Raw genomic sequence first — 12,544 nt, forward strand, 5'->3', positions numbered from 1 at the left:
TCTCTCTCTCTCTCTCTCTCTCTCTCTCTCTCTCTCTGTCAAGTTGTCCTTTCTATAATCTGAGCGACCAGTGCGAAAATAATGAAATTTGTTCTTTGAATCTGTTAGTCTGATCCGTTTCGTCCTTTTTGTGTGGCCAGTTTCAGAATAAAAAGAAAAAGATTGGAAAGGAAAAATAAAATAATAAAGAATAAGATGAAATCATTGTGGGATCGATTACTACAATTTTTATTTTAATTACAATTTGGCGATTTTTAATGACCAAACTCATCAATTATTTTTAAAGCTTCCAAGCTGGAATGCAATCCCATAGTCCGGGCTTAATCGAAGATTGCTTGACCAACATTTCAATCAATTTGATCAAAAAATGAGGGTGTGACAGTGCCGCCTCAACTTTCACAAAAAGCCGGTTACGACGTCATCAAAGACATTTATCGAAAACAATATTTTTAAAAACCGTCTAGGTATATATTTTCAGGAACTCTCATGTGATCAAGAAGATCAATCCAGTAGTTTTCTCTGAATCGCTCCACACACACACACACAGACACACACACACACACACACACACACACACACACACACACACACACACACACACACACGTACACATACATACAGACCGACACACGTACACCGCCGGCCAACCTCGTCTCGATTCCCCGTCTATGTTAAAACATGTAGTCAACATTTCGTCATTTGAATAAATGTAAAAAGAAAAGTCTGTGACAATATAATCTGTAACTTTGAGTCTGCTCAAAGCAGAAAGGTAGATAGGGCCTAGATGAGCAGATAGACGTAGCAGAAAGCTGGATTGATGAGTGAGTCTGTGTGTGGATGAATGGATGGATGGATGGCATCTGAAGAGTGAGCGGACATAAGATAGACCTAACCGCGGTGTGTTTCTTTTACATGAAGGAAAAGAAACTTTTTTTGGTGGGGACTACCACTGTAATCAACCAGTGGCAGTAACGGAAAATGAAGAAATATTATAAGATGCATGTTTGGTGGCTTGTTGACAGACCAGCTTTTTTGTTGGTCCAAGGGGACCATATCGTCTTTTGTTTCATCTTTATCGACCAAGGCCGAAGGCCGCGGGTGATAAATATGAGACAAAAGGCGATATGCTCCCCGAGGACCAACAACAAAATGCTGGTCTGACGACAAGCCACCAAACATCGTTTTTGTCATCATTTTGGTTGTGCAACAAAATGCATAATAACCCACACTGACAGGGAGACGAATTTTTAGACTCCAACTCCGGGCCACAAAGCATCGTCACAGTAGCACGAGATAACACGTCAAACTTGTATGTGACGTCAAACGTAGCTTGTTGACGCTTTTCTTCCAGTCTGAAAATGTACAGAGCTGCGATCATACAGGTCTGTGAGTTCAGTAAGTGTTAAATAGAGAATACTACATGGCTTGCTGTGTCGTACCAGATTTACACGAGTTTTTTTTTTAAATATTGAACTGCGAGCGAAAGCGAGCTGTTCACTATTTGAAAAAGCAACGAGTATTCTGTTTATCCTGCATACTGTACTTACGTGTATTTTACTGAAAATGTCCTGCAGACGAGGCAGCTAAATTGAAGACGCTTGTTTTGGAACCTCGATCTCTTCTAAAGCCTCGTGCAATCTATTACGTCAAAGCAAAGAAACGTCACTCTGAAAGTGTGGCGTGACGTGTTAGTTCTAAAGATTCATCGAAGGTAATTAGCGAGCGCAATTTTTGTTTCTATAATGACGTTTGTCTCGGTGACTTTGGCATCATAAGCAGTGGAAAAACAGGTCCCTGCCAGACTTGCTTGACATGACCTCATTTACATGATATACACACGTGTGATTTGAACGATTATTATCTCACGGGTGTCTCTCACGTATGTAGGATAAGCATATTTCTTTTCTTTTAAGTGTTTATGACTTTTCGTTGTGGATTTTGCGATTACAGAGATAAGTTGCAAATTGACCATGAGTCGCCGCGGTAATTATCAACATTGATTGGGTCTTTGAGAGTGAATGCTTACAATCGTTGTCCTCGGAAACACAAATCCAAAGCCGCGATGGTTCCACACATCAATCAATCAGCCTGATTGGCTTTTACTTTGACAATCCACGTTTCACCTGAAAGCTCAAACCCATTCACCACCTCGAGTTATTGCATGGGGAACAAGAGATTTATTTCCCAGATGTTTGTGAATGAAAACTCGTGAAAATGATGACAAATTATGTTATCATAATTTCCTTAAAAATAAGTGATGTGAAAGACAGACAGAGACAACATTTACTGTGTACTAATGAGCCTTATTTCTCCCCTCCCTGTTTACCTCCCTTTTGAATTGCAAAGGTCGTAAGAAACAACCAACATAATCGTGCCTTTCAATCTTTTTATTCAGGCGCTGGATTTTTACAGTTATACGCGAACACCAACAGACAAAACACGCTGAAGATTATAAAGCCACAAATAAACTTCTTCTTCTTCTTCTGCGTTCGTGGGCTGAAACTCCCACGTACACTCGTGTTTTTTGCACGAGTGGAATTTTACGTGTATGACCGTTTTTTACCCCGCCATTTAGGCAGCCATACGCCGTTTTCGGAGGAAGCATGCTGGGTATTTTCGTGTTTCTATAACCCACCGAACTCTGACATGGATTACAGGATCTTTTTCGTGCGCACTTGGTCTTGTGCTTGCGTGTACACACGGGGGTGTTCGGACACCGAGGAGAGTCTGCACACAAAGTTGAACCTGAGAAATAAATCTCTCGCCGAACGTGGGGACGAACTCACGCTGACAGCGGCCAACTGGATACAAATCCAGCGCGCTACCGACTGAGCTACATCCCCGCCCCACAAATAAACAAATCACCAAGATATCGTTGAGCCGCAAGAGCAATTAAAATCGCAACAGAAACCTCGTCAAGATAGGACTCAGTTTCCTCCGAAAACGGCGTATGGCTGCCTAAATGGCGGGGTAAAAAACGGTCATACACGTAAAATTCCACTCGTGCAAAAAACACGAGTGTATGATTGTGGGAGTTTCAGCCCACGAACGCAGAAGAAGAAGAAGAAGAAGGACTCAGTTGATCATTCAGGCGCGGATAGAAAAGACGAAAAGTGTCAAAAGTATGCATGACTTTTCAGTCAAGCAACAACTTGTCACTGATTGAAAGACACGTAGAGTCTTTAGACCATACTGCAAATATTGCAATGTCTATATGTGAGCTTCGAAAACGCAAGCGCAGCACCACTATGATATTCGTCAGGCGTTCTTCTTCGCTGTCCAAGGTGCTCTTTTAACTTCTCTACACACTAATTGGCGGTAAAACTGGTTTTGTGGTATCTTCAGATGTTACCATCTTTGAGACAGAATTTGATGATCGCACCAGCCTGCACGGTGTGAAGCACAGGGTGAGAAAAGTACAGAAAAGAACAGCGCGACTGAGAGATCAAGGGAAACCGAAGCAAATGGTTTATGATGATGGCACAATGGTGTAACGACAGTTGCTCACGAACAAACTGATCGATCAACCGCCGTCGCGCCAATTGCACTTGTGGTAAAGTGTGCGTTTTTTGCTTTCATGTGTAACACCACAGGGGGTGACGAGAGAACAGAGAGATGTAAATTGCTGTGTAGGAGTGCCAGCATGCAATTAGGATTGTTTCGTTATTTCTCGTGGCGGCTTTTCTTTATATTTCATTTTTTATGCTTAGCTGCATGCTTCGTTATTTTCAAATTGGTAAACTCTCTATCTCTCTCTCTCTCTCTCCCCGCCCCCCCCCCCCCCTCCCATCTCTCTCTCTGTCTGTCTTATTTTTTTTACATTTGGTCAAGTTTTGACTAAATGTTTTAACGTAGAGGAGGAATCGAGACGAGGGTCGTGGTGTATGTGTGTGTGTGTGTGTGTGTGTCTGTGTCTGTGTGTGTGTGTGTGTGTGTGTGTAGAGCGATTCAGACCAAACTACTGGACCGATCTTTATGAAATTTGACATGAGAGTTCCTGGGAATGATATCCCCGGACGTTTTTTTCTTTTTTTTCTTTTTTTTCTTTCGATAAATACCTTTGATGACGTCATATCCGGCTTTTTGTAAAAGTTGAGGCGGCACTGTCACACCCTCATTTTTCAATCAAATTGATTGAAATTTTGGCCAAGCAATCTTCGACGAAGGCCGGACTTCGGTATTGCATTTCAGCTTGGTGGCTTAAAAATTAATTAATGACTTTGGTCATTACAAATCTGAAAATTGTAAAACAATTAATTTGTTTTTAAAACGATCCAAATTTACGTTCATCTTATTCTTCATCATTTTCTGATTCCAAAAACATATAAATATGTCATATTCGGATTAAGAACAAGCTCTGAAAATTAAAAATATAAAAATTATTATTAAAATAAAATTTCCAAAATCGATTTAAAAACAATTTCATCTTATTCCTTGTGGGTTCCTCATTCCAAAAACATATAGATGTGATATGTTTGGATTAAAAACACGCTCAGAAAGTTAAAAAGAATAGAGATAAAGAAAAGCATGCTATCCTTCTCAGCGCAACTACTACGTACTACCCCGCTCTTCTTGTCAATTTCACTGCATTTGCATCGAGCGGTGGACTGAGTGACGATGCTACGAGTATACGCTCTTGCTGTAAAAATGCAGTGAGTTCAGTTTCATTCTGTTATAGTTCGACAGCTTGACTAAATGTTGTAATTTCGCCTTACGCGACTTGTTTTTAAATTACTTTTAGCCGCTTCGTCTAGCTCTGTTCACAATTGCCACCCTGTCCATATATGCCCATTCCGCTTCCCGTAAACCATCAGTTTCTGGCCACAGACACTGTCAGGCTTTTACACACAGTACAAACACCCTTTCATTTAAACACTTACCGCTAGCGAACATCATAGGTGCCCTCCATAAAGAGCGAGCATTTTTCAAAGAGTTTATTTTTGTTTGGCCAGCCGGATTTACTTTAAAAACAAATCGGAAGCCTCGTTTTGGCGATAGAACTAACTTTTAAAATCTAAATAACAAATTGACAGCATGTGCGACAAACAATCTTAAATCAAGACAAGATCAGTACAATTCGAAGTTTTGAAACTTTGAACAAAGGGAGCCCGAAAGCAAGTCATGCAAGGTCGTGTTTGCCCAAGCAGACGAATTTTCTGCATATCACCAGTTTCTTTGAACGGTCAACCACCACTGCTCAGTTCGTGCCACACGCAGTCGTTTGTTGCATTTTAGATTCAGAGGTACACAATAACGTGCTATTGCAAATACCGCGAGTCGGATCGAAACAACAATCTGACGACTTAATTCATCACGCATGTGAAAAAGGGAAACTGGGTCACACGGATCCACGGGGTTGAGTCAGAGACTGTAGAGTACACAGGTTCCATAAGGTTATAATTGCTTATTTCGTGAAAGATTCCATCGTTCTGTAAACTATCCTTAGCGGATTATGACTTTATTCAGTTATTCTGCAGAAAAGACAAATTCTGGAGAAAAACCGTTCTTTTCTGTCGAAGCAGCGTTTTTTTTCTGCAGCAAAACATTTTACTGCAGTAAAATTGAAATCAAGAATGCTGCAGTAAAACGGTGCTGTTGTTTTACTGCAGAAAACCTGTTTACATTTTTTCTGCAGTATTTTGTACTGGCTCTTGGCGGATTATGACATTATTCAGTTATTCTGGAGAAAAACTGAAATGCTGGAGAGAAACTGTCTTTTCTGCAGCATTTCTGCATAATGTCATCTTTTGCCGAAGCAACGTTTTTTCTGCAGTAGAACAGTTTTTCTGAAGCATAAGGTTTACTTGGTTTTCTGCAGCATTATTGCGATTAACTTTTTCTTCAGGATGTCTGTGACAGTTTTTCTGAAGAAAAACGAACGACCTTGTAAAGTAGCGTTTGTATTCGTCGCCCCCTGGGATAGTATAATAGTTTGTTCCGCAGTGTACCAATCAGAAGGCGTGTAGCATAAGGGCATTATATTCAACTTCACAATGGCGGCCGAACGTGAACAATTTCTGAAACAAATCGAACACGAAGTGGACTACTGCGTTTGTCTGGGAAAATGTGACAATGTTGCTGACAGGTGCCATTGTTTAATTTGAAACTTTGAACTTCCGGCGGAAAGGAAGTCAGACAGACAAAATACATTCGTGTCACGCACAACTATTGGTAATTCTGGATGAGTCCATCTCTCGACAGAGGGGGGCTCGCGTGCTCCAACATAATAATGAGCCAGTACAAAATGCTGCAGAAAAAGTGTAAACAGGTTTTCTGCAGTAAAACAACAGCACCGTTTTACTGCAGCATTCTTGATATCAATTTTACTGCAGTAAAATGTTTTGCTCCAGAAAAACCCGTTGCTTCGGCGAAAGATGACATTATGCAGAAATGCTGCAGAAAAGACAGTTTTTCTCCAGCATTTCGGTTTTTCTGCAGAATAACTGAATAATGCCAAAATGCTGAAGAAAAAGTGTAAACAGTTTTTCTCCAGTAAAACAACATCACCGTTTTACTGCAGCATTCTTGATTTCAATTTTACTGCAGTAAAACTGTTTTACTGCAGAAAAAAAACGTTGCTCTCGCGAAAGATGACATTATGCAGAAATGCTGCAGAAACAAACAGTTTTTCTCCAGCATTTCTGTTTTTCTGCAGAATAACTGAATAAAGTCATAATCCGCTAAGGATAGTAAACCTCATTTGAGGCGGAGCGAGGCTTTAAATTTCAAAATAAGATAAACCTTTGGTTTAAACAGTTTTTATTCAGTTGCATAAATACAAAGCCATAATTGAATGTTATAATTAAGGAGCACAACAAGATAAACTTACAAATGTGCTCTTAGAAACAAACGAGTAATGTAATGTAAACAACCCTTTCCATATGTACTTACAGATTGACGAATTCAGTCATTCTGTAATTTTGTTTTCATGCGTTCCCACTATGGATTGACATTACTACATGGTATTCATCCCTTTTTGCATCAGGAATTATTTTCCGTGCGTGTATATTCACGTATACGTGCGCGTTCGCACGTTAATCAACGAGTATATTACGTTTCGCACGAGTTATTTTGTAGTTGACAGTGATACTTTAGTTTATGGAAATGTTGCGTGCTAAATTCATAGCTATCCCATTAATTCAACCACAGTGCAAGCTGGTTCATTTCATTTCATTTTCATTTTCATTTACTTTGTGAGAAGATTATCAATAAAAACATGTACACATGCAGATACAATCATTTTCTTTCAAGTATTTTGAGATGTGGCATGAAAGATTTCATGCATGGTATTCGAACCTTTTGATCGTAATAACAAGAGCCAGTAATATATGCATGAGTGATCGCGTTGGATTCAGAGACCCACAAATTGTGGGTTTTTTCTCCACATGAAACAAAAGCAAACCATATTTAGGACACACACACCTGCGTGTGAGTAGACTGAAGTGGGCAGAACTATCGTTACTATTTTTTTCTTTTGTTCTAAAAATCGTTGGAAACCTTTGATGGTGGGAATTTGGGCAAAAACGCAGGGAGACGAATGCTGAACAAAGAATAGTGAAAAAAGAACCATTAACGAAACAATGCGTACATAACAAAGATGAGGGCCCCAAAGGGTTTAAAATTGTGATCGTGATTGGCGTTTTTTGACCTTTCTGTGACCGTGATTGCCGAAATTTCCATTTCTGTGATCGTGATGAAACTTTGCCCGTGATCCCAAAAAAATCAAGTCTCGTGATCGTGATTTGTTTTCGTGATCGTGATGGGCATTATTGCAAAGCATTTTATTTTCAACGTACATTTTTCACAGCTGTATCACTCTATGATCCTCTATTCGTCAAAGTGTTTGTGATCGTGAAAACAAAAATCAAGGTAACTGTGATCGTGAAAGCTAAAATTTCCCTTCCCGTGATCGTGATGATACCCCCCCCCCCCCCCTTTGGGGCCCTCAAAGATGTACAAAAGGGGCTCGTTATCAACTCATTCGGTGTGCCTGGCGGTTTATGGACAAATGCGTAAACACCTTTTATTTTTCTTCTTTTCATTTTGGTAGCATTAGATTTCGTCGAAGCTGCCGGAGAGTAAGTTAGCCGGTATTTTTCATTATCGTTTAAAAATCGTAAATTACCGGAAACTATTTTGCTGGTTAAATGGACAGTTCAAATGTTTAAAAAAAAATTAAGGCTAGTGTGTATTGGTCTGTAAATAAAACGTTACATCACTGCTATGTTTCACATAGTTCGATTTGATGCCGCATAACTGGGAGACGGGTTGGTAGCTAAACCAAGACATGAACCAGTTTTTAAACGCCAGGCGTGATCGTGTTTTCATAATTAAGTTTGTGTACACCATTAAGCTAAAAATGAGTTAAATCATGTTAGTTTGGAGCAAATACTAGCTGCTTAACCCCCCCCCCCCCCTAAACAAACAAAAATCTCGGAAGGCATATAAAGTGTCTCTTCAAAAGCACAAGTTATGGATCGCTTGAGTACTTATACGAGAGAGCAACCTGTTGCTGTACTATGAGAGCGAGAGCGATTTATGGGAGCATACAGCAGGTCGAGCACAAGCTATTGGCCTCTCAGTTTACAAATCCAGGCGACCAACATGTTACCAGTCAGGCAATCATCACGTTTTTACTGATACCCCCCCCCCTCCCGCACACACACACCGGCAGAGCCACCCCACACAGCCCCCCTCCCTATTCGCCCCGATCAGCTTCCCAACGCACTACTAGACTCCGATGCACACACTTCCAACATTTCCAGGAAGAGAGGTTTTTATGCGATTTCCGAGGGCTTTAGTGTCCAAATATCATTCTTCCCGACTAATAGCATTGTGTTTAAAGTACCATTTACAGTTGAAGTAGTAAATCCTGCCCTAAAGATAATTTGATGCATCACGTCCTGTCACGAACAGATCCTTCATTCAATACACAGAGAAATGAAATGAAATGAAGAGAGAGAGAGAGAGAGAGAGAGAGAGAGAGAGAGAGAGAGAGAGAGAGAGAGAGAGAGAGAGACACACACACCTCTTCTAGGTAGAAACAAAGCACACATCAGGAGTTCGTTGGTGAGGTATCATTTTCTTTTGGACATAAAAGTACATGTACGGTACTTACATTTTACTTTACAATCAGCCATTAGTTCACATCCGACCATAAAATAACACTGCACGAACACTTCCTTTCACTATTTTCAAAGACCAGACAAAACCGTAGAATGAAGTAGGAATGGAGATCAAATTACCAAGGTAAAAACAGAAAAGCAAGAAAAATAGATGACCGTTCTCATCAGATCAATTTCTGCAGTAAAATGGAGAGAAAAAAAATCAGTTTACAGGTCATGTACACATTGTTTAAGCAGAAGAAAAACAATACATAAGGAAAAAATAAACATGGAGATAATAATGATGAAAAAACATAAAATTATTTGTACAACGGTGAAGAAAAGTAAAAATATACTTACTGGGTAATCAAACGGAATGAAAAATGAAAAATAAAAGTTTTGATTTAACGCTGCAACTTGCCTAACACAAAGTCCACTGTCCTGGAAAATATACTCATCTAAAACAAGAAGCAACGCCTATTAATCAAAACGTTATGAAACTGCAGAATCTAAACCCTCTTCTCTTCATACCCTGTTTGAAAGATCAAGTTAATCCAATACAATAGTCACAGCAATAACTTTTCTTTTTTCTTTTGTAAAATCTCATCTCGGTTAACCAATACTTCATGACACACTGACGAAATACACTTAAGCAGATTTTCAATATGGCCATAGGTGTATACAGTTACAATGTGGCTACCTCCTTTGCTACGGTTGTAAATGCTATTAACATTTCCTTTGAAGACAGACACATCACACACTCTTCGTGGAGGATACATTATTTTTCACCTGACCGATTAATATTACTCCCACCCATAAACTTAGCTGCAGAGAGGAAAAGTAATCTTGCCACAGCTGTAAACCTGTGCACAAGAAAAGGAAAGTTCTGTTTTGATCTTCACAGGTGAATTCAGACTTGTTCGGAAGGAAAAGGAAACAAACTAATCATAACAGGGAAAACTGACAAATGCAGCCTTGGTCAAAATCTGTTCCTTCCAATAGAAAACAAAACTGATAATGTTTTCCGTTGACAGATGTCCTTATTGCATAATGCCAAACTTCACAGGGTGTGTGTGTGTGTGTGTGTGTGTGTGTGTGTGTGTGTGTGTGTGTGTTGTGTGTTTGTGTGTGAGTGAGTGAGTGAGTGAGTGTGTGAGTGCATGTGTGTGTGAGTGTGTGTGTGTGAGTGAGTGTGTGAGTGAGTGTGTGAGAGTGTGTGTGGGAGTGAGTGAGTGTGTGTGTGTGTGTGTGTGTGTGTGTGTGTGTGTGTGTGTGTGTGTGTGTGTGTGTGAGTGTGAACACATGCATGTGCATGTACACAGAAGCAGCAAATGGGTATTCATCCATGTGTGTGTCACACTTACTGTTTGACAGAAACAAACCTTACCACTCATTGGACGTAGATAATACATAAATGCAGCAAAGTAGTACAGGAAAATGGCTACAGAAAAACTAGTAAGCTGAATAGAGGAAACAAATTATTGACATCATTTCCTTTATTTGGTGTTTAACGTCGTTTTCAACCACGAAGGTTATATCGCGACGGGGAAAGGGGGGAGATGGGATAGAGCCACTTGTCAATTGTTTCTTGTTCACAAAAGCACTAATAAAAAAATTGCTCCAGGGGCTTGCAACGTAGTACAATATATTACCTTACTGGGAGAATGCAAGTTTCCAGTACAAAGGACTTAACATTTCTTACATACTGCTTCACTAAAATCTTTACAAACATTGACTATATTCTATACAAGAAACACTTAACAAGGGTAAAAGGAGAAACAGAATCCGTTAGTCGCCTCTTACGACATGCTGGGGAGCATCGGGTAAATTCTTCCCCCTAACCCGCGGGGGGGATTGACATCATTTGGTAATACTGTTTAACATGGAACAACTGCAGTATGCATTGCCCTACATAAATCACCCAACAAGAAATATGCATAACAAATGTGCAACAGTGATTTGTTAAGCATCTGACATTTTCTTTCTTCTGCTACTGGCTTTTCCATCGCTTCTTGAGACCTTGCTTGCATAGTTCCTAAATATGCGTCTAACAAAGTCAAGTCCTCCTTACCAAGGTCTACAGCAGGCTTTCTGAAACTAAATATCTTTAAGATGAACCAATTAATGACAAGCTTACCATACATCGATGGGAAAAAGCAAATATTCTACATATTTGAGAAAACCAATTATTATCAAATCCAAAAACAAAGAGACTGCCAACGTTCCAAAATTCAATTAATATCAGCATGTTAAACACGTAATGCTAGCAAGGACTGGAGCAAAATAACTTTGACGATAACCCACCCCCACCTCCTTCTCCCCCCCCCCCCCTCACACCACCACTACATTGTCCCCCTCCCCCAAACAGACTTTCACAACAGAAAATGCTTTTGCGATCAGTAGCACCAAAGATCAACCTGACCTAAAGAAAACAACGGCAAAGTGAATCTCACACTTAAAAACAAGAAAAAGACAATAAAGAAAAAGATTTATACAGAAAACTGCAGCTTATACTGTCACACACAAAATATACACTAAAGTGGACAGAAAAAACTTGTCTTAACTTGCAAACAAATTCGAATAATTTGAATATGAAAGGATTGAAATAAAAGAAGTTCAGTGGATTATCAGCCTTAAAACGTAAAACAGCTCACGTAAAAGTAAGTAGTTCACGTAAAATGAGTTACCAGTACTAATCATTTCTGTTGCTTAGTGATCATTATGAATACATCTTACAGTGTCTTTAGGCAACAATTAATAAACATCTCAGCCTAAATTACAAGACGCCTACCTAATCATGACAAAGGTACAGATAAAAATGTTTTCTCTCCATACATTATTTGTTGTTCTGTAAGCCAATTAAACTGGCGTAGAGCTACTGATTATAGTTACACTAATGTGGAAAGGAAATTAACAACTTCCAGAACAAATTTACACTCAGAAATCGGTATCACTTGGTAAACAAATCACACTGACTTCAAAGGTCCAATTTCTAGATATGATTTATGAAATATTTCTCCACAAACAATAAGAACATACACTGTAATAAAAAACAAAAACTTCCCTCCTTATCACAAGAACGTTAAAAAAAAGTACTTTACAACAAATAAATCAAAAGAACAGCAACAAAACTGAAACTGACACAAGTGTTCACACACACGCCTCATACGCTCAATTTCTCTTGACAACTTTTATCTACTGAGAGAAGTTGCCGCCATTAAGAGTAACTTGACATCCTTGTTGGGTGGGTTGCTTGCTTGGTAGGTCCTAAGCTTGGTAATGAGGCCTTCTAGAATGGCTGGCACATGTTCTCTTGTCACAGGGTCCGAGGAGTCCATATTGGTTACTGCTTCCGTCAGGTATCTGGTGATCAAACAAACAAAAATGAACTGAATAAGTGGCTTTTAGAGAGAGAGAGAGAGAGAGAGAGAGAGAGAGAG

At 39.6% G+C, this 12,544-nt stretch overlaps 1 protein-coding gene across 1 annotated transcript in view; it reads right to left on the bottom strand.

The window, feature by feature from the left end:
* Positions 1-11,454: 11,454 nt before the first annotated feature.
* LOC138965800 (enhancer of mRNA-decapping protein 4-like) overlaps positions 11,455-12,544 on the bottom strand; it is a 52,413-nt gene continuing 51,323 nt past the window's right edge. The window contains exon 28 of the mRNA XM_070337903.1: positions 11,455-12,467. Within this exon, the coding sequence (XP_070194004.1) occupies positions 12,296-12,467 (172 nt within the window). The 3' untranslated portion in view covers positions 11,455-12,295. The remainder of the gene's footprint in view (positions 12,468-12,544) is intronic.

The sequence above is a fragment of the Littorina saxatilis genome, linkage group LG1, assembly GCF_037325665.1.
Source record: "Littorina saxatilis isolate snail1 linkage group LG1, US_GU_Lsax_2.0, whole genome shotgun sequence".
NCBI classification, from domain to species: Eukaryota; Metazoa; Mollusca; class Gastropoda; order Littorinimorpha; family Littorinidae; genus Littorina; species Littorina saxatilis.